This window comes from Antechinus flavipes, chromosome 4 (genome assembly GCF_016432865.1).
Source record: "Antechinus flavipes isolate AdamAnt ecotype Samford, QLD, Australia chromosome 4, AdamAnt_v2, whole genome shotgun sequence".
Classification (NCBI taxonomy): Eukaryota; Metazoa; Chordata; class Mammalia; order Dasyuromorphia; family Dasyuridae; genus Antechinus; species Antechinus flavipes.
In genome coordinates, this window is record NC_067401.1 from 480,115,668 (window position 1) to 480,138,068 (window position 22,401).

At 50.8% G+C, this 22,401-nt stretch overlaps 1 protein-coding gene across 2 annotated transcripts in view; it reads right to left on the minus strand.

The window, feature by feature from the left end:
• ARMH1 (armadillo like helical domain containing 1) overlaps positions 1 to 22,373 on the minus strand; it is a 44,579-nt gene extending 22,206 nt beyond the window's left edge. Inside the window, exons 1-6 of one of the 2 annotated variants that reach the window (XM_051999883.1) lie at positions 22,162 to 22,373; positions 11,766 to 11,993; positions 8,858 to 8,926; positions 8,293 to 8,459; positions 7,911 to 8,107; positions 2,536 to 2,620 (exon numbers count right to left, since the gene is read on the minus strand). In XM_051999883.1, coding sequence (XP_051855843.1) covers positions 2,536 to 2,620; positions 7,911 to 8,107; positions 8,293 to 8,459; positions 8,858 to 8,926; positions 11,766 to 11,971 — 724 coding nt within the window. In that variant the 5' untranslated portion in view covers positions 11,972 to 11,993; positions 22,162 to 22,373. Of the gene's footprint in view, positions 1 to 2,535; positions 2,621 to 7,910; positions 8,108 to 8,292; positions 8,460 to 8,857; positions 8,927 to 11,765; positions 12,910 to 22,161 lie in introns of those variants that run through there. The other variant, XM_051999882.1, reaches the window with a different exon arrangement.
• Between the last annotated feature and the right edge of the window lie 28 nt (positions 22,374 to 22,401).

Consider the following 22,401-nt stretch of genomic DNA (forward strand, 5'->3'; position numbering starts at 1 on the left):
ATATTTGCGAAGCAGCCCGCAGGAGGCTGGCACCTTGTAGGTGCTTAATATATGCTTGTTCCCATTCCCATTCAGGGAGCCCCTTCTGACCCCTCTGGTTTTGAGGGGTCTCTGTCTCCATTCTGGTTCCCTGGGCTACTCCCTGCCCCACCCCTAACAGAATGCAGGCTGAGGGCAGGGACTGTGCAAAGCCTATGGCCCAGACTTCAAAGCCTTTGGGGCAGGTTTTTTTTTTTTAGTTTTTTGCTGAGGCAATTGGGATTAAATGACTTGTCCAGGTTAAGTGTCAAGTGTCTGAGGTCAAATCTGAACTCAGGTCCTCCTGACTTCAGGGCTGGTGCTCTACCCACTGCGCCCCCTAGCTGCCTCTGAGGCACTTGTTGTTTCCAACTCATGTAAACAATAATGTAATGAGTGTTTCAGGGCCGCTAGGGGGCGCAGTGGATAGAGCACCAGCCCTGAAGTCAGGAGGACCTGATTCAAATCCAGCTGCAGACAGTTACTAACCATGTGACACTGGGCAGTCACTTAATTCCTGTTTGATTCAATTTCCTCGTCTTCCAGCCTGGAAGCACCACCCCCGGCTGTTCCTGGCCTCCGCCAGGTCCTTCCACAGGCGCTCCTTGATGTTCCCGACCGGGACGCTGAGGCCCGGGCACGGCGGCCTTGCCTGCGGCCCACGGCGAACGTCAGCGGGAAAACGGGACCTGGGCTGCAGCGCCCAGCACAAGCCGGGCAGTCCGTGCCCCCGGGCCGCACGCTACCAGGGGGGGGGGGCGGGGAGGGCCATGGAGTCTGGCCAGCGCTGTCTGAGGGAGGCAGAGAGCCCGCAAAACCAGAGGGATCCCAAGGTTCCCCGAGCAACGAGACCTTCCCCAACTGCACAGGGACTGGGGATGAGCGCCAGGGGGCGCTGCAGACCTAATTAATGGTGCCCAGGTCCAAAGCCGGGATCCCCGTCTTCTTTCCTTCGTGTACGTGCCTTGGCGCCGCGGGTGCGCAGTGGGCACTGAGCCCGCAGCCAGGAAGATCTGAGTTCAAATTCAGCCTCAGACACTTACTAGCCGCGTGACCCTGATTGCCCCCAAAATAAAAGTAAGAGAGGCACATGCCTGGAACAGCCAGATTGCTTGGACTGCAGACTGAGAGAGGCCTGCAGAGGCGGCTAGCCCTACAGGACGGAGGAGGGCGGCGCGGGAGGCTGCTTCATCCGGGAGACAATAGCGAGCTGCCGGAGGCTCCTGAATGCCAAGGTAACAGTCCCCCTTCTACTGTAGGAAACCTGTTCTGGGGGAGTCTGTGTGCCGAGGGGAGACTGGAGGCAGGGAGCCTGGGAGGAGACAGCTGCAGTAACTCTGCCGCGAGCGGACGGGAGCCGTGGCTCCCACCAATCAGCCTCCCAGTCTAGTGCTTCTTACTTCAGAGTATTTCCGTGCCATCCCCTGTTCTGGAACTTTTAATGGCTCTCTGTTACCTCCAGGATAAAGTAAACCCCCCTTACCTGGCATTTGAAGCCCTTTGCAACCTGACTTCAACTTACGTTTGCTAATCCCCCTAAAACTTTTGCCCTAAATTGTCCTGACTCCTCTCCCATCACCCAATTTTCGGATCCGTTTTATATCCAATATTTTAAAAAACACAGATTTCTATCACTATTTATTCTTTTCCTTTTAAAATTTTTTTCAATTACCAAGCATTTTCTTCCATTTCCCCCTACCCACTAAAAAAATAAAATAAAAAGGAATAGAGAACCCTGGTATCATATAATCATAGTCGAGAATAGCACATTTCCATGTTGTCTGTATCCCAAATTCAGCGTTAGACTTTCTCCCCTCCCTGCCTTTGCACCCGCCGTTGGGCTGTAGCGCCACCTGGCGGCTTGTTCCCAGGCACATCCCTTTCCTGTCCCTCGGCACAACCCTGGAACGCCACCTCCTAGTTTCTGACCCTCCGGTTTTGAGGGTCTCCGCCTCCCTCTGATAATTACTGGCTGACTTTGCCTGGTGAACTTTCACGCCTCCTTTAAGACTAGTTCAAATCCCACCTCTCTGCCATTCCTGATCACCAAACTGGCCTCGCTCGGTCTCCTCCAGCCTCGTGGTCCCTGCCCAGGGTCTGAGGCTCCGGGGGCCCAGGCAGGGCCTGTGTTGTGCTGAGGCGCGGCCTGGCGGGCGAGGGGTGTTCTCGGGGGAGCAGGACGCACTCGTCCCCACGTGCCAGGGCATTTGGATGGGCTCTGGGAGTCCACTCTGGGGCTCCACTTTTAACCACGGTTCCCGGCTTCATTCAGGATCCTCAGGAGCAAGGAAGGGCTTTTCTCCGGGGCCTCACCCCAAAGATGCTCTCCCTCCTCCCTCCGAAGGCCAGCGCGTTCCTGCCGAGCACCCCAGGTCCGCTCTGGACCATTTCCACCAGGAGGTCTCCGGGGGAGGGGTCTCCCTTATCCACCTTCCGGCCCAGAGGCAAGCTCCTCCACAGCTGCCTCAGTGACCCCCAGTCAGACCAGCCCCGGCAGGGTGGGCAATGCCCTCTTACCTTCGTACTGGACTTCCAGGTGCATGGTGCGCAGGACCCCCATTAGGAACTCCACTATGGAGGGGTGCACTGTCCCCACAATGACCTGAAGGAACAGAGCACAAGGCAAAAGGGGGACCTTGGAGACACGATGTATCCAGCATAGAGGTAGGGCAGCGAACCTGAAGCTGGGCGTCTGAATCCTAGACCTCTTACAAGCAGCGTGACATCATGGACAAGTCTCTCTCAGTGTCTCAGTGTCCTCGTCTGTCAAATGGGAGCAACCTTCCCCATGGGGTGGCAAAATGTGAGAAGCCTGGAGAGACTGAGGACTAGGCCTTAGTCTCAGTTCTTGGTTTCTTGTTTCTGAGCTCGGATCAGGGACTAGTATCCGGGAATGGTTTTTCCATGCAGGAATTCCCCAGTGTGAATTGGGTGTGGGAATGGTAGAGAATGAAGCGGGCCCTCACCGGGGAAGAGGCTGGCAGCCGAGGGCTAAGGCTGTGCCATGGCGGGCCGGGACGTCGGCCTTGGGAACTTGGCCGTGGCGGTGAGTTCCTGCAGGCCACAAAGGAATGGGAAGTATTTGTCCCACAGCCCCACAAAGTGAGTGGGAGAGAAGCTACCGAGCCGAGGGGCCTGTTGGAGACCTTAATGTCTCTGTCCTCATTCATGGGTCAGTTTCTCTCTTTGGCTCACTGCCCCCATTTGGGAAGACTCTGGAAATCTCTGATTAGAAGCATACACATATCCCTGTGCGCACACACACACAGTATGGCTTGTGCCTAGTGTATTCTAATATGTAGGAAAAGGGGTTCCCAATTCCCGTGCAAGCACTTCACACGGCACATGCATGTCACAGAGCAGAACAACAACTCCCCCCTTCGCAGAGGATTCAACAGAAGAGAAGGATTCACGGAGGTTGGCAAGGGCCGTGTCTTGTGTCTATCAGGGCGAGCCACTGGGCTTCTTCGGAAACCCTGCGGAAGATGCTACGCTGCCCCTCTGAGAGGCACGGGACTGCCCTAGGCTTCGGACTTTCTCCTCACCTCCAAGGTAAGCGAACTTCGGGGCTGCCGCACATGCAGTCAGTCCACTTGCTAGGGACCCTTCACTGCCAAGTAATGGTGATACGATCTTTCACCCTGTTTCCCCCACTGGTTGCATAATCAAATGAGTATATTACATGTAAAGTGCTTTGCGAACTATAAAGCACCGTGTCAGTGTTAGCTATTAGTATTACTGGTCTCCATCAATCAATAAGCATGACCTGCCTAAGGAGAACCTTTCTATATTCCTTCCTAGCAAAATCCTGATCCTGAATGGCCATCATAAACCCATTGCCGTAGACGGATCTGCCTGATTCGGTCATTTGTTTGATGTCTGTCAGCTTTGTTGACAGACAGTGTTGCCGTGTGGATTCCCTCTTTGACCTGAAAGCCATTTTTAGTTCTCTTCAGGAGTGATGAAAAAGGCTTTAAGGTTAGGCAGAGCTTCGATGGGCTTGAGATGTCACATTTTATAGCAATGATTCTTTGTAGGATACGTTGGTGATGAATTTGAAAGGGAGAACTTTTCCATGTGCACCTCGAACTCTCTCACATTCTCAGTAGGTGTGGGTCTGTTTTCTGTATTGGCTGTATGGGCCTCCGCTATGAGTTAAGACTGAGTCAAAGGGCTGGTGATAATCAATAAAGGCAGCCAAAATGTTGCATTGCCTTGGATGATTCGTTCAAAATCACTGAATTAATAATGACTTGCTCTTTATACCCTGAGATTTATCGGAACACCCCTTGTGCTCCTTTAACAATATATTATTTTCTTGTAAGTTCATGCAATTTTTTTGGGAGGTGATGCAAGCTATGAATGCTTTGTACAAAAACCATAAACACAAAATTAGTCTGTATTTTTAGGATCATTGGGGCTCTCATTTTGCATTAACTAAGAAAGGTGAGATCAGGCTCAAGAGGAAGCTGGTTAAGTCTTTGGCTAATAATTCATAAATCATTAATAAATATTTACTAGCTATTATTATTAGCTATCATGATATAGTAATTCATATGCCCCTGTGAGGCATGAGTTAATAATTATACATCTCGTGTGGACCTATTGCTTTCCAGTTTTACAGAGAAGGTAGAACTTTCAGGCACCCAACTTGCCGTATTTTTTTTCTGAGATTCATTATTGTAATAGTGGCAAACTTCCTGTTTGAGATGGGAGCCAATTTGCCCTTTTCGTTGTTTTGGGCGTCTTGCCATCTTCTCTCCTAATTTCTTTACCTCTTAAACCTTTATAGTATGATTTTTGATTTGTTTCAAATTGTTTATTTTGTTTTTTTTAATTCCTTGTATCATGTTAATCTTTTAGCTTTTACTTTCAACTGCTGATTAACATTGTTAGGGATTTGTTGTATTTCAATCTCTAAGTTCCAGTCTTCATGTTCCTTTTTTTCCCTTCTTTTTTATTTTGCCTTTAGTTGGACAATATGGAGTTCATATATTGATGTTAAGACTTCTACTTTCTTTTAGCATGTCTTTCATGTTTTTGTCATTTCTTCTGCCATGATGATGTCTGATCCCTTTTCTCTGAAGTATTTGTAGATATCTCCATCCCGTCTATGATCGTCACCATAGCAATAGCAAATATCCATCCCTTCTATGATCGTTACCACAGCATAGCAAATACACTGAAATGTTTCCATAGTAGGTCAAATTTGGAGACATTTTTGGGAGACATAATTTGGAGATATTAATACAGTTCTGTCATTTGTTTTATTATAAGGTAGAATTTCTGTCTGCAGAAGATTTTCAGTGACCTTGAGGACTTCAACTTTTTGCTCTTTACACTGTAGTCACTCCTTGGTTTTACCTCATTTCATTTAATCTAAATTTAATCATTTAATCATGTTATTCAGTCATTTTAGTTGTGTTCATTTCCTTGTGATCCTGATGCAAATTGTGTCCCTCCTGATTTTGGGGGGAAAGCCATGGGGGTGAACTCTGAGAAACTCTCCTCTGGGGGAGGGCTGCCCTCAGGGAATCAAGATAAGTGGTTTCATTCTGAGTTGAGTTGAAGATTAGCCTGGGACCACTCCCAGCAGCTTGAACTTAAGGGGTCTCATTCAGTTGGAGATCTTGGCCTGAAACTCCAAGATCAGTGAGTGATCTCTTTTCAACTAGAAATCTAGGTCTGGGGGCATTGACAACATTGAGGGATTCTCATTTAATTTTGAATGGAAGCGGGAGCCTCAGACCGCTAATAAAAGACAATTCTGAACTCCCGATCTCTGCAGAAGTCCAAAGTAGGATTATGCTTTGCCAATGAAGCTCTCTTCTTGGCACAGCTGCCGGCCAGGACTCTTGCCTATTGTGAAGATGTGCTCTTCTCATCGTTAACCTTTGTGATTTTCCCTGACAGGACCTTGCCGCTAAGAAGGCTGTCTTCCTAGCAAAGCTGGCTTCTCAATGCCAGTAAAAATCCCTTTTGCCTCAGATTTTTGGGTTCACATTGGACCTGTGTCTCCAACCAGAGGGGATCCCCCACCCCAATTCTCACACTGTTAGCACCTCATCAGCCCCATTTGGGATTTTCTTGCCAGAGTGATACTGAAGTGTTTTGCTGTTTCCTTTTCCAGCTTATTTGACAGATGAAGAAACTGAGGCAAACAGAGTGAAGTGACTTTCTGAGGTCACACACTTGCCTAGTGAGAGTCTGAGGCTGGTCAAATACTAAATAACATACATATCAATAAGGGTATAGAAATCTATCTTACCCTGCAGGAAAATAGGAGGGAATGGGATATGGGAGGAGGGGAGAAGGTGGAAAAAAAGAGAAGGCATGTTGAGGGAGGGAGTGGTCAGTAGCAAAACCCTTTTGAGGAGGGACAGGATGAAAGGAGAGAGAGAATAAATGGGAAACCTAATTAGCAATTAGCCATCGTCATTGTAAAAAGATTTTTGAAGCAGGTTTTTCTGATGGAATAGTATTGTTCTTTGAAAAATGATGGAAAAAAAAATCTTGGAAAGTCCTCCACGAACAAAGTCAAATATACTGTATCCAAAGTGATAGTGATGTTCTGGGATGACTGGCTGTAAGTGACTTTGTTATTCTCAGTAGAATAATCACCCACACCTACTCGGAAGGACTTATGATGAAAAATCCCATCCATGCACAGAGAAGGAACTGCTTGAATCGGTCGGTATATAGATTGAAGCATCCGCTATTACACTCGCTAGCTCTATTTGAAAAAAAAAAGCCTGGACTTGAACTTCCTGATTCCAAACCTAATGCTCCACCTACTGCACCAGCCATTTAAATATTTGACCAATATTTCACCTCCTCCATCATATCTATTTTTCTACTTATAATATTTATATGGCGATTTAAGGTTTACAAAGCTTTTTCACAAATGGCATATTATGATGGAAAAATGCTTCGTGCTGAGATGCCACATTAGGGATGGGAAAAAAACAATGAAACCTGAGGTTGTCAACTGGGGAGCCGAGATTAGCTTGAGCTCAATTGCTACAGAAGAGATGCTTGGGTAGAGTGCCACCTCGTGGCTCCCATTGATACTGCAGCCTGGTTAATTCAAATCCCTTGACAATTTTTTTTTACCCAGGTGACAATATTTCAAGGAAAAAACCACATGATCGGTATTTTTTACCACCTTCCCCACATAAAGATGTTATTATATATACACACCATTATATGCATGTATATATATGCTATCACATTTTAGAACATGTAATGGGATCATATCTATTTAGAACGGAAAGGGGTCTTCGTAGGGCTCTCTAGGCCCCAGACTCTCAAACTCTGGATTGCAGTCTCATGACCGAATGTGGGCATCGTGAAATGATGACTTATTATCGGTAAATGTTTTGCTCATGTACCTCCTCTATGCACCTGCGTCCTTGGGATTGTGTGAAAATCTCCTGGATGGACGGGGTCATCAGGGGAGAAAGCGGGAGGCCCGGCTCTAGCTGAGCGCCTCCTGCCCGTCCTGCTCTCTCGGCTTATTGTAAGGCTCGGACGCTGACCCGGAGAGACCAAGGTTCACACAGGCGTGCACCAAGCAGTGGAACTCGGACCCGACTTTCGGGGTCCCAGTGGAGCCGTCTCCTTACCTGGCTCCATTTCATTCCTGAGGAAACGGAAGCCAGAAGAGGAGGCAGCTTTTTCCGGGGTCAGACTTCCAGCTCAGTGCTGTCCTTAGGCAAAGCCGTTTCCTCTCCCAGACCCTTCTGTTCTTTCTCTGTACCTGCCCCGAGCTGGGGCAGGACCCTGGACTCTCGGAACACGAGGGCCGCCGGGGAAGCTCCGCGAGGGCCTGAGGAGGCTACAAGGGCTTGGGGCTGAGGGGGGGCTTGCTGGGAGGCAGCCAGGAGGCTCACCTGGGCTATTCTGAGCGTCTGAAGCGACAGCTGCTGGGCTTTGGGGCTGGCACAAGGTATCAGAGCAATCAGGCCTTTGTACACCTGGTGCTGGTACTTGGGGTTCCCGTGGACCAGGGAGTCCAGCAGGATCTGCACCTCCTCCTGGGCGTCTTCGCACTTGGACTTTGCCATAAACTCTGCGATGGATCGCACACCTGTGGGGTGGGAAGTGGCACGTGGGTCAGCAGTAAAGGCTGAGTCCCTGGGCCATCCCCGACAGCCCCGGGGGAAGCTTAGGGCTCTGGGGCCGGGGCTGCCCTGGCCAGCTCAGAGCCGCAGGGTCAGCTGCCAGTGGGCACCCAGGGGGCAGGAAGCCAGGCGCCACAAGTGCTCCGCCTACCGTAGCTCTCACAGATGAGCTCCTTGTACTTCCGTCCACAGTTGGCGACCATCTGGAGCAGCAGGACAGCCTCCTTTTTGTCCTCTTCCTTTACTTTCTCTAGTCCAAGGATTTCCAAAAGGGTCAAGACTCCTCCAACCTCAAGGAATTCCACCAGGTACCGATTACTGCTCGGGACAGATCACAAAGTGAACACAAAAAAGGAAAGTTGCCCACTTTTTAGCTGGGTACCTATCCTGAAAGATCTCAAAGGGGTTCCCAAGAGGGCCGGTCCTTCTCCACTGGGAACTCGTCCTGAGGGGCAAAGCCTGGTTCGGGGCTCACATCCCACCTTTGCCATTTACTGCCTATGTGATCTTAGGCAAGTCCCTCCTTCTTTATGGATCTGTTTCCTCTTCTGTAAAAGGAGGTTGGCAGAGGTCAGGACACCATCCCAGCCCAGCTCTGCAGAGCCCTTATCCCGGCCCCATCTGTGACGTTCCAGGGACTTCGCCTGAGCTTCCCACGCTCTAGCTCAGAACTGAAGGTTTCTCCCCTCCCTGTTCTAGATCCCTTCCAGACTCACCTGCTCACGGCGGAGAGGAAGATGCCGATGGACTTGAGCAGCTTTTTTAAGCAGGTCCCAGCCATGTAGCTGGATGGCTGGGTGAAGGAGGAACATTGCGAGCAGCATTGCTGGTCAGCCCTAGGTACAACGCTTGACTCCCATCTCGCCCACCCAGCTGCCCTCATAGCTTGGCTGTCGGCAAGCTAGAGCCAAGGACGGGAAGCCAGAGGGGGAGGAGTCCTTGGATAACCAAAAGAAGGACAATGCAAAATACTCCGCAACCATCCTGGGAGGGCTGGGACTGGCCAGCTGTTGTAAGGGAACATGCTCTGGTGGGACAGAAAGCTTGAACTGGCAGCCAGAGAGTCTGGGTTCAAATTCTGACTCTGTCACTTGCTAATTGAAACCCTGGGCCCTCAAAACCAATCAGTCACCAAAGAACAGCTAAATGGCCTCACAGTGGGTAGAACACCTGGATCAGAGTCAGGAGGATCTGAGTTTGCCTTCAGACACTTCCTAGCTGGGTGACTCTGCACAAGTCACTTAACTCCAATTGCCTCCAACAAAACAAAATAGAAAACCTGCTCTTAAAAAAGAATCACTCCCCAAGCAACGATTGAGTACTTAGGATGTGCCTGGGTCCATGCTGGGCTCTGGACATGTGGAGACAAAAGAAGGAAGTCTGCTCTACTGGGGGAAATCCTCAGTTTCCTTTTCTGTAAGATGAGGGTAGACCTTGATGGCCTCCTGGAGCCTGTGCGGCTCCAGCCAAGCCTCCTGTAGCCCCTCCCCTGCATCCCAGAGCACCAGATGCATCATGGGCTTTTCTTAACCTCAGTTCCCAATAAGATTTTTTAAAATGACCCTTTACAAAGAAGTCAACAATGAATGACCAGAGAGTCCGTGTCCTTGGGGGGCAGCTAGGAAGGCCAGCCAAGGATCCTCGGACTCGGCTTCCCCAGACAGCTGCCCATGAATCCTGGAGGCTGAGGGATGATGGAGCAAGATTTGTGCACCTCTGACTGGGGAAGACTGGCTGAGCCAGCCTGGGAAGGAGAGCGTACCCCCTGTGGCCTCCCCGCCTAGCCCCCAGACCCTTCTAGTGCCTTCAGGTCCAGGAAGGGATGGGGAGATGGGGAGGAATATAAGGGAGCACTTGTCACATGACTAATGAGCCTTAGAGCTGGAGTGAAACCAGAGTTTCTGCCTCCAAGGGGAGCCTGCCCTTGCTCCTCCATCCTGGGTCTCACTGTCACAGAGCCCAGAAGGGGCCCCCCTCCCCGAGGGGCATCTCATCTAGAACCACTATCTCCAGGGAGCCTGAGAAGGGGCCATCCTGACCTCTGCCTGGAGCCCCCTGGAGAAGAGGAGCTCACTCTCAGGGACACCCGGCACCTCAGATGCTCCTGGGGGGCCCTCCCAGCCGAGGAGGGATTCCACGAGCTGCCTGGCCAACCACAATCATTCCTGCGGGCCAGGCCTCTCTGGGCTCAGGACCGCGGGAGGCTAGAGCTGGAGATCAGCTTTCCTGTCCCGGGCCGGGCCCAAGAGTGCAGACGCTCCAAGCTGGCTCTTTTCCAGCTCTCAGAACACAGGGTGGCCCTGAAGCAGAGGGGCTCCCCTTCTCCTCTGTCCCCCTGCAGGCCCTCCTGGCCACCCCCAACATGGCCACCACCCTCTCCATACGGACTCTCGGCTCTCCCTGCTGCCCAGCCCCCTTTGCGGGGTCACCATCCCCATGATGCCCTAAAGGTGGGGATGCCTTTGTAACACCTTCTGCAAGTTGCTGCAGCTTGGGGTCTCTATCCCAAGTCTTTCCTTCTCCAGTCCAACTGTCACTCATCTTAGGTCTGGGGGCAGCCAGCGGGTACACATGGATAGAGTGCTGAGCCTGCAGTCAGGAAGGCTCATTTTCATGAGTTCAAATCTGGACTTTCTAGCTTGTGACCCTGGGCAAGTCACCTAACCCTGTTTGCCTCAGTTTCCTCATCTGTAAAAGGAACTGGAGAAGAAAATGGCCAACCCCTCCACTCCCTGCCAAGAAAACCCCCAAAGGGTCATGAAGAGTAGGAGACAAATGGAACAAGTGAACCCCACAAAAAGGCTGTCTGGTCACTGTCTGCCCCCTTATACTCAACAAACTCTAGTGGCTCCCTGTCACCTTCAGGATCAAACAATTTAAAAAATATTAAAAATATAAAACTCTCTGGCCTTCAAAGCCCTTCATAACCTGTCCCCTTCTTACACTGCCCCCCCATGTGTTCTGATCCAGTGACAATGGCCTCCTGGGCGTAACTTGAACAAGACACCCCTCTCCTGACTCTGACCTTGTGCCCCCCACCCCGATCCTGGGCTTCCCTGGGTTCCTTCCAGCTGCAACCAACTTTCACTCTCTGGGGGAAGCCTTTCCGGATCTCTCTGGATGCTCTGGAGTCTCAGCTCGGGCCTGGAACACTTTCCACGCTGGAAGCGCCCTCCACCTTTGCGGCCTCTCTCCCAGATCCTCCAAGTTAGGAGGCCGGCTGGGCCTCTGTTCTGTGTCCCCCTGCCCCAATTAGGTTACAGGTTCCCCAGGGCAGGGTCTTTCTGCTTGTGCTTGTATCCCAGGGGCTTAGCACAGTTCGCGGCACAAAGTGCTTAACAAAGTGCTTAACAAAGATTTTTTGACTTGTTGACTAGAACCCTCTCCCTCCTTACTTCTGCCTCAGGTTCCCTCCAATGGAGGAAGATTCCTGGGGGACAGCATCCCCCCCACTTCCTCTCAAGGCCTTCTTCAGAGCGCTATCGGGAGCCCTGTGCCAGGTATATAGTAGGTGCTAAATAAATGTTTATTGACTTGGATTGGAGAGCGTGGAGGCTCTGACAGACTTTAGCCCAGCCCTTCCCCCCAGCATCTCAGGGGCAAAAGCTTGGCTGCAAAGGATACCTGAGTCGCAGCCACGTGGTCAGACGCGCCAGGAACAAGCTGGCCCCTTGGGAAAACTCCTGCTCCAGCTCTGGGGCCGTCTTGCTGTGGTTGAATCTGATGAACCTGTCCAGGATGTGGCACCTGGCCACTTTGCCGGCGTTGTCCCACTCCTGCAGGAAGCTCAGCAGTCGGCTGATGGCCGCCTGCTCCTTGATGGAGGTCATGAGTCTGGGGCTTGCAGCAAACCTGTGGCCGAAGGGAGGAAGCTGGTGGGCCGGCCGGCCGGAGCCCCCCCAGCACCCTGGGGCCCCCGGAGGCAGTCCGACCACCGCTGAGGCATCCAGCCTCCCCGCCTCCAAGGGCTGCCCCATTTATGCTGTTCGGGGCCTCTATTGAAGCTAGCAGCTGGAGGATGGTCAGCCCCTCCAGGTGGGGGTCCCAGTCACCCCACAATGCCTCCCTCCGAACACGGGAAAGGGGCTTCCCTGGGCCTCACACGTGGGCAACCTTGTCTGCTTTATTGGGTCTCCCCACGCCTGCTTTTTCCTTTTTCTTTTTCCCTCTGAAGAAGTTCAGGGTGGGGAGGAAAGTTTCTGTTTCCTCATTGGCTTAATGGGCTGTGGCTTGTAGGAGGCTGTGTCCTTGGCAGAGTGTTTTCAGTGTATCCTTTGGGGGAGGGAAGGTCTAAAATAAACCCGTTTTCCAAAAATAGTTGTGATGGAAAGTGTTATTACCCATAACCAATGTTAGTGGTGATGGGCGTGAGGCGGGCGCTCCTCTTGTGTCTAACAGACGACTGAAAGTCATATTTCACATTAGCGCGGGCCTGCCGGTGATTTACAGAATATTTGGGCAACAATGCTCGCAGGGGCCCCGGCTGGGACGGAGGGAACGGCTCGGAGCAGGGAAGACGTGCACTGCACTGAGACCGCTCGGCCCAGAATTTACAGCCCCATAAACCGCCTCTGCACCCTCACCAGAGATCTAGTTAAAAGGACTTTACCGTCTGAAACACCCTAAAATTGATTCTAAATGAACATTTCCGTACGCGGATTTGAGATATTGATGGGGCCTGCTCTCAGCGTTTTATTCGGGAGCAATGATCTGCCCTGTGTGGAGACACCGGGTGCACGGCCACCCGTCCTTTCCAGGGACCACTCCCGTGCCCTCCTCCCGCCCGGAGAGGCTTGAAAGCAGTGGACAATGGGCTCGTCCCCTGGAACCCAAACAGGTTAGCCCCCCGGTGCCTGTGGAGGCAAAACTGGGAAGTCCCCAGTCACCTTGAATGGCTTGGAGGCGGCTGGCCTGGTCCCACCCTGTGAGAGCCGGTGGAACAACCTTCAGCATCTCCCGTCCCCCAAAGCTGGAAAAGTGCTACCTGCCCCCTGTCCTCTGCCCTCTGACCCCCAGCCCCTCAGAAAGTACAGAAAATGACCAAAGGTCAGACAGAACTTCAGAGACCTTGAAGCTTCTCCCCTCACTCCCCAAGGGCAATAATACTTTACACAGTTGTCCAGCCCGGCCAGGTGACCTGCTTCCCTCTGGGTCAGCTCTCATGCATTCGCTATTTGTGTGATACTGAGCAAGTGCCCAAAGTCTCTGGGCCTCGGTTCCTGTCTGTGAAATGGGGACTCGAGCTCCCACTCACAGAAAAGGCCCGAAGGTTTGCCAAGTACCTGAATCTGCTGTTTCACTGCCCTCCCCCCAAAGACCCTGTGGAGTGGGTGCTTCTGGGATAGTAATCCCATTGATGATGGCCCCTGTCACCGGCTGGTGGGGAGGAGTCAATGCGTGCACCGATGTCCTCCAGGTGTGAGCCGTCCATCAGCCGTTAGGAAGTCTCTCCCAGCACCCTGCTTCATCTGCCTCCGGTTCTAACCTCGGGGGACAGAACAAAGCAGACCCTCCTCCACAGGAGAGCCCTTCAAGCCCTTGGCCACAGCTCTCAGGCTCCCCTCCAACAGATCTCCATGAGACACATGAACTCAAGCCCCTTCTGCATCTTGGTCACCCTCTGGATTCTCTCTGGCTCCTCAAGGGTTTCCTCTAGGGTGGGGGGCCAGGTGTGGGCTGACCCTGGCAGAGGAGGGAGGGCTGGCAGTTCTGGATCCTTCGATGCTCTGCTGAGGCAGCCCATCCCACACTGGGACAGTTCTCTTGGTTAGGAGGTCCTTCCTCCTATCTAGCTGAAGTGACCCCCATCTCTTCCTCCCGGTCTCGTCCCTGGGCAGAGAACAGGCTTATCGACCTTTCCCGAGAGCAGAGGGTCTCATTTGTTGCCAGATCCCTGACTAGTCTTGATCTCACCACCATGTACATCATGGCCCCCCTCAGGGACAGGAATGAACTCATCATTCTGCAGACGGCTTCAGCTTTGCTGTTGTGGAGTCGGTTCAGTCGTGTCCCACTCTGAGACCCCATTCAAGGTTTTCTTGCCAAAGATCCCGGAGTGGTTTGCCATTTCCTTCTCCAGTGCTTTTCTTCTACACATGAGGAAACTGAGGCAGCTGGGGCAAAGTGATTTGTTTAGGATCCCACGGCTAGTAAGTGAGTAAGTGTCTGGGGTTGAATTTGAACTCGGGCCTCCTGACTCCAGGGCTGGCACTCTATCTACTGTACCACCCAGCCGCCCCTCAGCTTTGCTACTCACACCTCATTTGCCCCCCCACCCCCGCCACAGTTGCTCTGTTCCCCCCTTCCCTACCTCCTTTGGAAGGCCAGAGGTCAAAGCAAAAACCTCTTCCCTCAGCTTCCCTTTATAGGTGGCTAAACCGCAGCCATCTCTTCCCTTCTGCTTTCCCCATTAGACTGTGAGCTCCTGGAGGGCAGGTATTAATCTTGATCTTATTTGTATCCCCATGGCTTAGTGCAGTGTCTGGCACATAGTAGGTGCTTTTAAATAATTATATTGGGCCATATCATTGTCTTCTCTGAGCTACGTGGGGACACTTTATTCACCTGACCATGGTCTGGACCAGCTGCTGACTAGAAGCAAATATAAAATAAGCCTCTTCTATAAGGGTCCCTTCCTTCCTTTCCCACCTTCTCATCCTTCCCACCACAGTGACTGCCACCATAATTGTGTGCGCCTGGACTCTTCCCGTCAGACTATGAGCTCCTGGAGCTTGGGCCCTTTTTTTGTGTGTGTAATTCCAGGCTTTCCAGCAGCTCTTGGCACATAGTAGGTGCTTATAAAAGCCAGTTGATTGGGAGGGTGAGGTCTGATCACAATGAATTCTCCCGGAGAGCAGGGAGAAGGGAGGTATCGGGCTGGGGAGTGAGGAGGGAGGCGACGCTGGCTGCCAGGGGTTTTCAATCCTGTCAAGTTTAATGTTTAAACTGCTAGAGAGTTCTGTGACCTGGGATTCAGGGTGCTGACTCACACCACTATGACAGGACAAATGGCCTTCCAACCCCTGGCCTGCTCACTGTCCCTGGCGGGGCAATAGCCTCCCAGGGACCCTCTCTCCCCCTCTGACCCCGGGGACCTCTTGGCTGAGAGTTTCAGGGTGACCTTTGGACATTAAGGTCCAAGGGTGCATTTCTGCTTCCATTGAATCTGTCTCCTTGATAAACCCAGGTGCCCATTTCATAGATGAGGATGGAAAGTTCCCTTCAGGGAGGGGAGGGGGCTTGTGGGAAGCTGCCCTAAGTCCTAGAGCCAGGAATCCAACCCAGAGGCTTGAACTCCAAACCCAGGGCTTTATCTGCTCCTGCTGTCGCCCTCCCCCACCTCTAGTACCCCAGCAGCCTTCAGGATCAGTTTGGGGCTGTGGAGATCCGGGGCTGCGCCAGGAGAAAGGCGCTGAGCGCCAGGACTCACTAGCGTTGCTGGTTCGGTTCTAGGTCGCACCATTCAATGAGGGGAGGGGTAAGGTACAGAGTGACGAGGGGGCGACGGAGCAAGGCTATACCATGTGACGAGGACTGTTAACCCCGAGAAGAGAAGGGGAGTCAAGGAGAGGCACAGAAAGGTAAAGTCTTTGAGAAGATCGGAGGAGAGCTGGCTTGCAAACTTGGACGCACACAAACCTTCTCTGTTATATCTTCAGTTTCCTCTGCAAGGGTGGCCCACCTCGTGGGCAGGGCTGTACACGGGGGCCTCTCTTTGGCCCATTTCATTGGCTCTCGCGGACTCAACCACTATCTCTGCAGATGTCTCTCACGACTCCAGGCCCAGCACCGTGTCATGGAACTCCTGGGCTCCATGGTCTCCTATTTCCAGACGCTGGCTTGACATTTCTACCTGGATGTCCTATTAGATATCTTGAACTCAACATGTCCCAAATTATCTTTCTCCCAAACCTTGTCCCTCTTCCAAACTTCTCTGAATCTGTCTAAATGTTTCGAGATTCAGGGCAGCTACACGGTGGGTTGAGCACCAGCCCCTGAAGTCAGGAGGACCTGAGTTCCAACGTGGCCTCAGACACTTAACATTTCCTAGCTGTGTGACCCAGTCACTTAACCCCAATGGCCTAGCCAAGAAAAAGTGTTTTTAAGATTCAAATATTTTGTATATCTTAACTTTCTATTTCATTAAGTGACTTTACTATGAATTAAATATGTTCTGACCAACTGGTAAAAGTAAAAAATAACAACGGGGTTCATGTTTGATCGAACTTGAGTTAACTTGTTGGAGAGGAGGGAGTCAGTCAGTCAATAAATACTTATTAAACTCCTAATATGCTAAGCACTAGGGATACAAAAAGAGGCAAATGCATGCACAAAAGGAGCCTTGCTTTCCATTTCCACAGCATGCGCTCTGGCCTAGGCTCTGGATGACCTAATGTGCTTTTCAGTGCCGCGGGATTATGGCTTTAGAGCTGTCTGTGCAGTCCAGCTCCTCCTCTCAGATACCGAGGCCTCTTTGAGCCACAGCTTTGCTGTTTCACTAGCAGCTATCGATTAGAACGGTAATGCATTTTTCCAAGTTCCATATGACTGAGTACTGGAACAGGAAGAGTGAAGGCAAGAATCCTGTTCTCAGACTCGCTGGAAGGGGTAGCAGCTCTATTTCCTTTTTCTCGGTCTTATCTAGATTAACAAACCATTTTCCTTTTCCATTTAGGCTTCAGCTGCAGGAAACTGTTGTATTATTTTGCAGGGATGTGGACGGCTTTTCTAGATTTCTTATGATTCATGTTTGTACTTCAAAGTTCCTACTCAGCCCTGGTCTTTTCATCCAAAATGCTTGAAAATCCTTTAATCCATCAAAGATCCATTTCTGTCTCCAGTAGGATTATACTCATGATTCTGACTGTGGTTCCTTGATACTTGAACTACTTCTTTTTGGACAATGGCAATATTTTCCCTTTCACATGGGAACTTTGGATTTTGGCTAGGACCTTTCCTTTTAGAACGGATTCCTATACATTACTATGTGGTTTTAATAGATTTAGGCAGTTTACATTTATCATTTCTTAAACTATAATGTCCACGAAACATAAGTGATTGCAAGGGATAATGTGGTGTAAAAATTATCCTGGCATGGATTCTGTCAATACAAAGTTATTATTAAATAAAATTAAATTAAAAAAAAGAAAAAAATAAACTATAATGTCCAGGCTTTTAAAATCATGATTTAATGATTCTTAAATTCTCTCTCTTTGGTCCATTTACTAGGCCAGTTGTTTTTTTTTTTTTTTTTTAAATAACATAGCTTACGTTTTATTCTATTTTGGTTTTGTTCTCCTATTTCTAGCTATCTCATTGAATCCTTGATTTCTCTTTGATCTTCTACTTTTCAGAGATGCCTTCTTCCTTTTTGTCTTTTTACATTTTGTTGACCTCCACATTACTCTTCTATCCAGGGATACTTTTTTCTTGCTGTTCCTTATACAAGATGGTGCATCGTCTAACTCCCTAGCTTTGCACTGGAAGTCCTTTATGCCTGAAATACTCGCCCTTAGAATCTTTATCTCTGAGCTTCTCTAGTTTCCGTTAAGACTTAGTTCAAATCTTACCTTTTTTCTTGGTCCCTCTCACTGTTAATGGCTTCCCTCAGAGATTACCTCCTCCGCACATGATCTATATTTTATATGTACACAGCTATTTGCATATGATCTCCCCCACTAGAATGTGGGACTGTTGTTTGCCTTTATTTTGAGCAATTAGGTGATGCGGTGCATAGAGTGCTGGACCTAGAATCCAAACACAGTTCAAATCATGCTTCTGATAGTTACTCGCTGTGTGATCCTTCAAAAGTCTGTTAACTCCTATCTGACTCAATTTCCTTATCTGGAAAGTGGGCTAATCATAGAACCTACCTTCCAGAGTTGATTTGAGATTAAGATGAAATAATATTCTTTGCAAAGTTCTATGTAAATGCTAGCTGTTATCATTTATAATAAATTACCTTGCACCTGTAGCATTTAATAAATTACCTCACAGCTGCAGTACTTAACACGTAGTTAATGCTTATTGAGCATTTTATGTCAAATCCAGCCCTCTTTCCAAAGCACCGAGTTACTTCTTTCTAAAGCTATCAAAACAATTTTCCTAAGACACAGGACTGACCAAATCGTAGCCCTATTAAAAAACTTACCAGTGACTCCCCATTATTTTCCAAAGAAAATAGAGAATCCAGCCTAATTCAACATCCTTTTCAATCTGATTCCAACATGTTCCTCTCACCTCACCTCTCATTACTCTTTCATGTTCGCTAAGATCCTCTGTAGAATCTGGCCCATTTGCTAGTCCTAGATCTTTACCTGCCAACTCTCGGGGCTGCAAAGGCGCTTTCCACATCAGCCTCCATATAGATCTGTTGCCATGGTGAAACAGTGGGTATACCCCTTCTTGGAGAACTTGTTGGAAATGTTTTAATGGAGATTCAGCCATGGATATTCACAAATGGCTCAGCTGTCTCTGAAGGCCCTGAGATCCTGGCATTCTGTGGTGTCTTTTTCCTTCTTGGCCCATCTCAAGTATTCCTCCAGCTGGAAGTGACCAGGTCCTCCAGTTAATCAGGACCTTTTCTTTCTTTTTTTCCCCCCTGAGGCAACTGGGATTAAGCAGCTTGCCCAGGGTCACACAGGCAGAAAGTGTTAAGTGTTTGAGGCCAGATTTGAACTCAGGTCCTCCTGCCTTCAGGGCTGGTGCTCTATCCACTGCACCAACTAGCTGCCCCTAATCAGGCCCTTTTGCTGGACTTCTTAGCCCATAGTCACATACATATTCCATCAGAATGTTTCCCGAGGGAGGCAAACACCAGCCTTGTCAGTGGATGCTCCCACCAGGATGCTGGGCCTTCCACAAAGTGCTGAAGTACCCGTTTGGGACAACATCTCTCGGCCCCTCCAGCTCAGCATCCCTACTCATCCGTCCAGCTGGTCTTCCACTTTCCAAAGAAGTAATGGCCCTTCTTGTGCGAAGGCTAGCATTTTGTAGCAGGAATCCTCCCTTTGGGTTGCCCTTATTGTGTGTGAAGCTCCACCAGCACCCCAAGAATCCCAGAGGCTCTTGAATAGACAGATTTGCTGGAGCTCCCACACAAGGAGAGCAGCGAAAGGCACCCCTGGGGGCGGGCGTGAGGGAAGGCAGTAACCCGCTGTCGGCCCAGGGCCGCCATGGGCACCCAGGACAAAGTGGGCACCACGCTTGGTCAGCGACACTGTGACTGGAGCTAACGGCTCCTCTGACAACACGAACGCTCTTTCGTCACAGCCAAATGGCATTCAGTACGGCAAGAGTGTTTTTTGAAATGTCAAAGAAATTATTTCCAATTTGATGCTTACAACCAGAGGCCCTAATGATCAGAGGAAATGAGAAGCAAACAAATTAGCGGTAATGGGAAATGGTTTCTGGAAAGAAAGATTTAATTTATAGGCAACTGATCACAACGTGGAGTGTGCAGTAAAACTGGCTTCGATGGCTCCGCTGGAAGAGCTCAGAGGGAAGGGAAGCAGCGCAAAGGCCTCTTTGGGGCAAAAAGAACTCCCAGGCCCAGAAGATGAGGAAAGGAGGCCTTGAGAGAAGGGTCAAGAGAGCGGCAAGGCCTTCCCTAAGGTTTCAGGGAGACTGCTTTCTCTTGGTCCATCTCCTAGCTGCCGGGTTGCTCCTTCTCAAGCTTCTTTGAAGGGCCGTTGTCCCTACCTTCCCTAACTGTAGGTTCCCTCCTCCAAGGGGCCAACGAATCTCTTGGATTATATCCTAACACCCTCACATTTCATTCATTCATTCGTCCATTAGCTCCATCCATTAGAATGTGAACTGCTTGAGAACAGGGAGAGAGGGCAGCCTATGCTGACAAGATCAAACTTCTCCCTCAATCAACCAACATCACCCCTCAAATCATGGCGGAGATAAGCAAAGAACCCAGATCCAAAATTCTTGGCAACAGTAGTGTCCCCCAGATCATTAACCCTGCTTCCAGTCTGGGCCCCATGCCATCGACGAGGGGGGAAGTCACTGTGAGCCCTACCTTATTTGTCACCATCAACACCAACTGCTGACCAGTTTCCATGGATGGGTTTCAATCTAAGAGTCCTAAGAGTAGCAACATTCTTCCACTCCCCCAGACTGTTGGCCTGTTCACCCCAGGGAAGGTGTAGCCTGACAATGCTTCTGGGGGCTGTAGCCACGGCTCCCATCACCAAAAGGAAAGTTCCCATCACCAGAGTCTTTAGGTTTGCCAAATGGTTCAGCATCAGAAGCAGATAGGATTCTGTCCGTGCAAATGGCTCTGGAGAAGTCACGACTGTTTACTTTGCTGTTGTGCACCCCGAGGACCGAGGGACCCTTTCCTTTGGCCTGTATAAAACTCGGCTCTTCCCTTCGTGTCGTCTGTCCGTTAGAATGGGCCCGTTAGAAGTGGGCCGGGTCTTGCTTCTTTATTTGTCTCCCGGTGTTGTAGTTAAGCCCCTGTTCCGTGTTTTCTCACTCACTCACTTCTTGTATCCCATCCCTCCACAGAGCGCTTTTATCCTTAACGAATTCTTGACTTTTTCCTTCGCTGATTTCTTGGCATCTCTGGCACTTTGGTCAGTGTCCTTAAGGAGTGCTTAGGAACTGACTGTTTCAACCGTAAGCTCTCTTCTGAGAGCCAGTGTCGGGGATCCCGTGAGGCTTTGTTTATGCAAAACAAACCAGGCGTCTTGGAAGAAATTCTCTTTCCCTGCTGAGGGGCCTGGGCTTAAGTGACTTGCCCAGGGTCCCACAGCTGGGAAGTGTTAAGTGTCAGAGGCCAGATTTGAACTCGGGGCCTCCTGACTTCAGGGCTGGGGCTCCATCCTCTGCCATTTAGCTGCCCCAGATGTACTTTCTAGAAGACGGTGCATCTAGCCCAGGACAGTGGTGTCCATCGGCAGGGACTGGCTCCTGGGAAAGGTTTAGAAAAGCTTGGAGGAACCCGTGGGGGCAGCGGCTTCGCAGAGCCAGGCCTCCCTCAGGGCTATTCCCACTGAGGGAACATCCGTTTCTGGCGTGGAGCCCGGGCCGGTGACAGGACTTTCTGAGTGTCGGAGCACTTCCCAGCTGCATCTCCACGGGTCCTGGCAGGAACCTTCCCTCTCCCCCCTCCCCCTCCATCAGCGAGGTGCTGCTGGGCCCCGGGTTCCTGGCTCCTCCCCCAAGGCTGGCGGTGGGCTCTGTGTGTGGCAGCTGGCGGGCAATGCCGCCCTCCTCCCCGGGCACCAGGGCTAGGGGGCGCTCCTGCGCGGGCCAAGTGAGGCTCCTCCCAGGCTCTTGGCCTTCTCCGCATCTCCGACTGGGGCCCGCCCCCTCTCTCAGGCGCCCCCTGCTTCACCAGGAGGTAAAAATGGCTGAGTTTGGAGCAGAGAACGACAAACTCCCTGGTATTTTGGGGGAGGGGTGGGGTAGATTAAGGGAGATTAAGAGTAGGTGAGCGTATCATTCCCCTGACACCTGTGAGTGTTTATATGGGAGTAAGAATAGATAAGAAGCCTTGGGAGTACGGACACAAAAGGCACCTTATCCTGCCCTCAAGGAGTTCCCATTCCTATAGGGGAAGACAGACAGGCAGATAAATGGATAAGAGAGACCAGAGATAGAGACAAGACACATCGGCAGACAGCTATGGGTGTGGCCATGCCGGTGTCTGGCTTTGCAGCGTCACAAGATGACATTCGCCGTGAGCTCCTGGAGGGCAGGAATTATCTTTTACTCTTTTGTATCCCGGGCGCTTAGCACAAAGCCTGGCATACAGCAGGTGCTTAATCAGTGCTTGCTGTCTGACCGACTGCTTTGTGTCCCTGCTTCTCCGCTTCATTAAATACTTCTGCAGTTCCTACACTATGTGGAGGGGTTTGGGCCCAACGGCTGAGCCTCAGTTTCCTGATCTGTACAAGGAGCTGGACTCGGCGGGCATCCCGGGGGGTTCCGGACGAGGCCGCCCCCAAAGTCTCAAGGGCCTCCCTCTCCCGGAGGGTCCCCAGAGACCCTTAGATTTGCTTACCTCACTCTCCCGAAGGGAAGCTTTCCGAGGGGCACTCCGCATCACCAATCCGGAGTCTCGCTGCCGGGCAGCAGCCAATGACAACGCTCTCCGGGCCTCTGGGGTGGGACATCGTGACGTCAGGCGGGGGCGAGTGAGCGCAGTTGCTATGGCTGCGGACGCGACGGCCACGAGCAGGGGCGGAGCGGCGCCGTTGCCATGAAGCCTGGGCAGGTCACAGTGCGATCCTAATCTCTGATT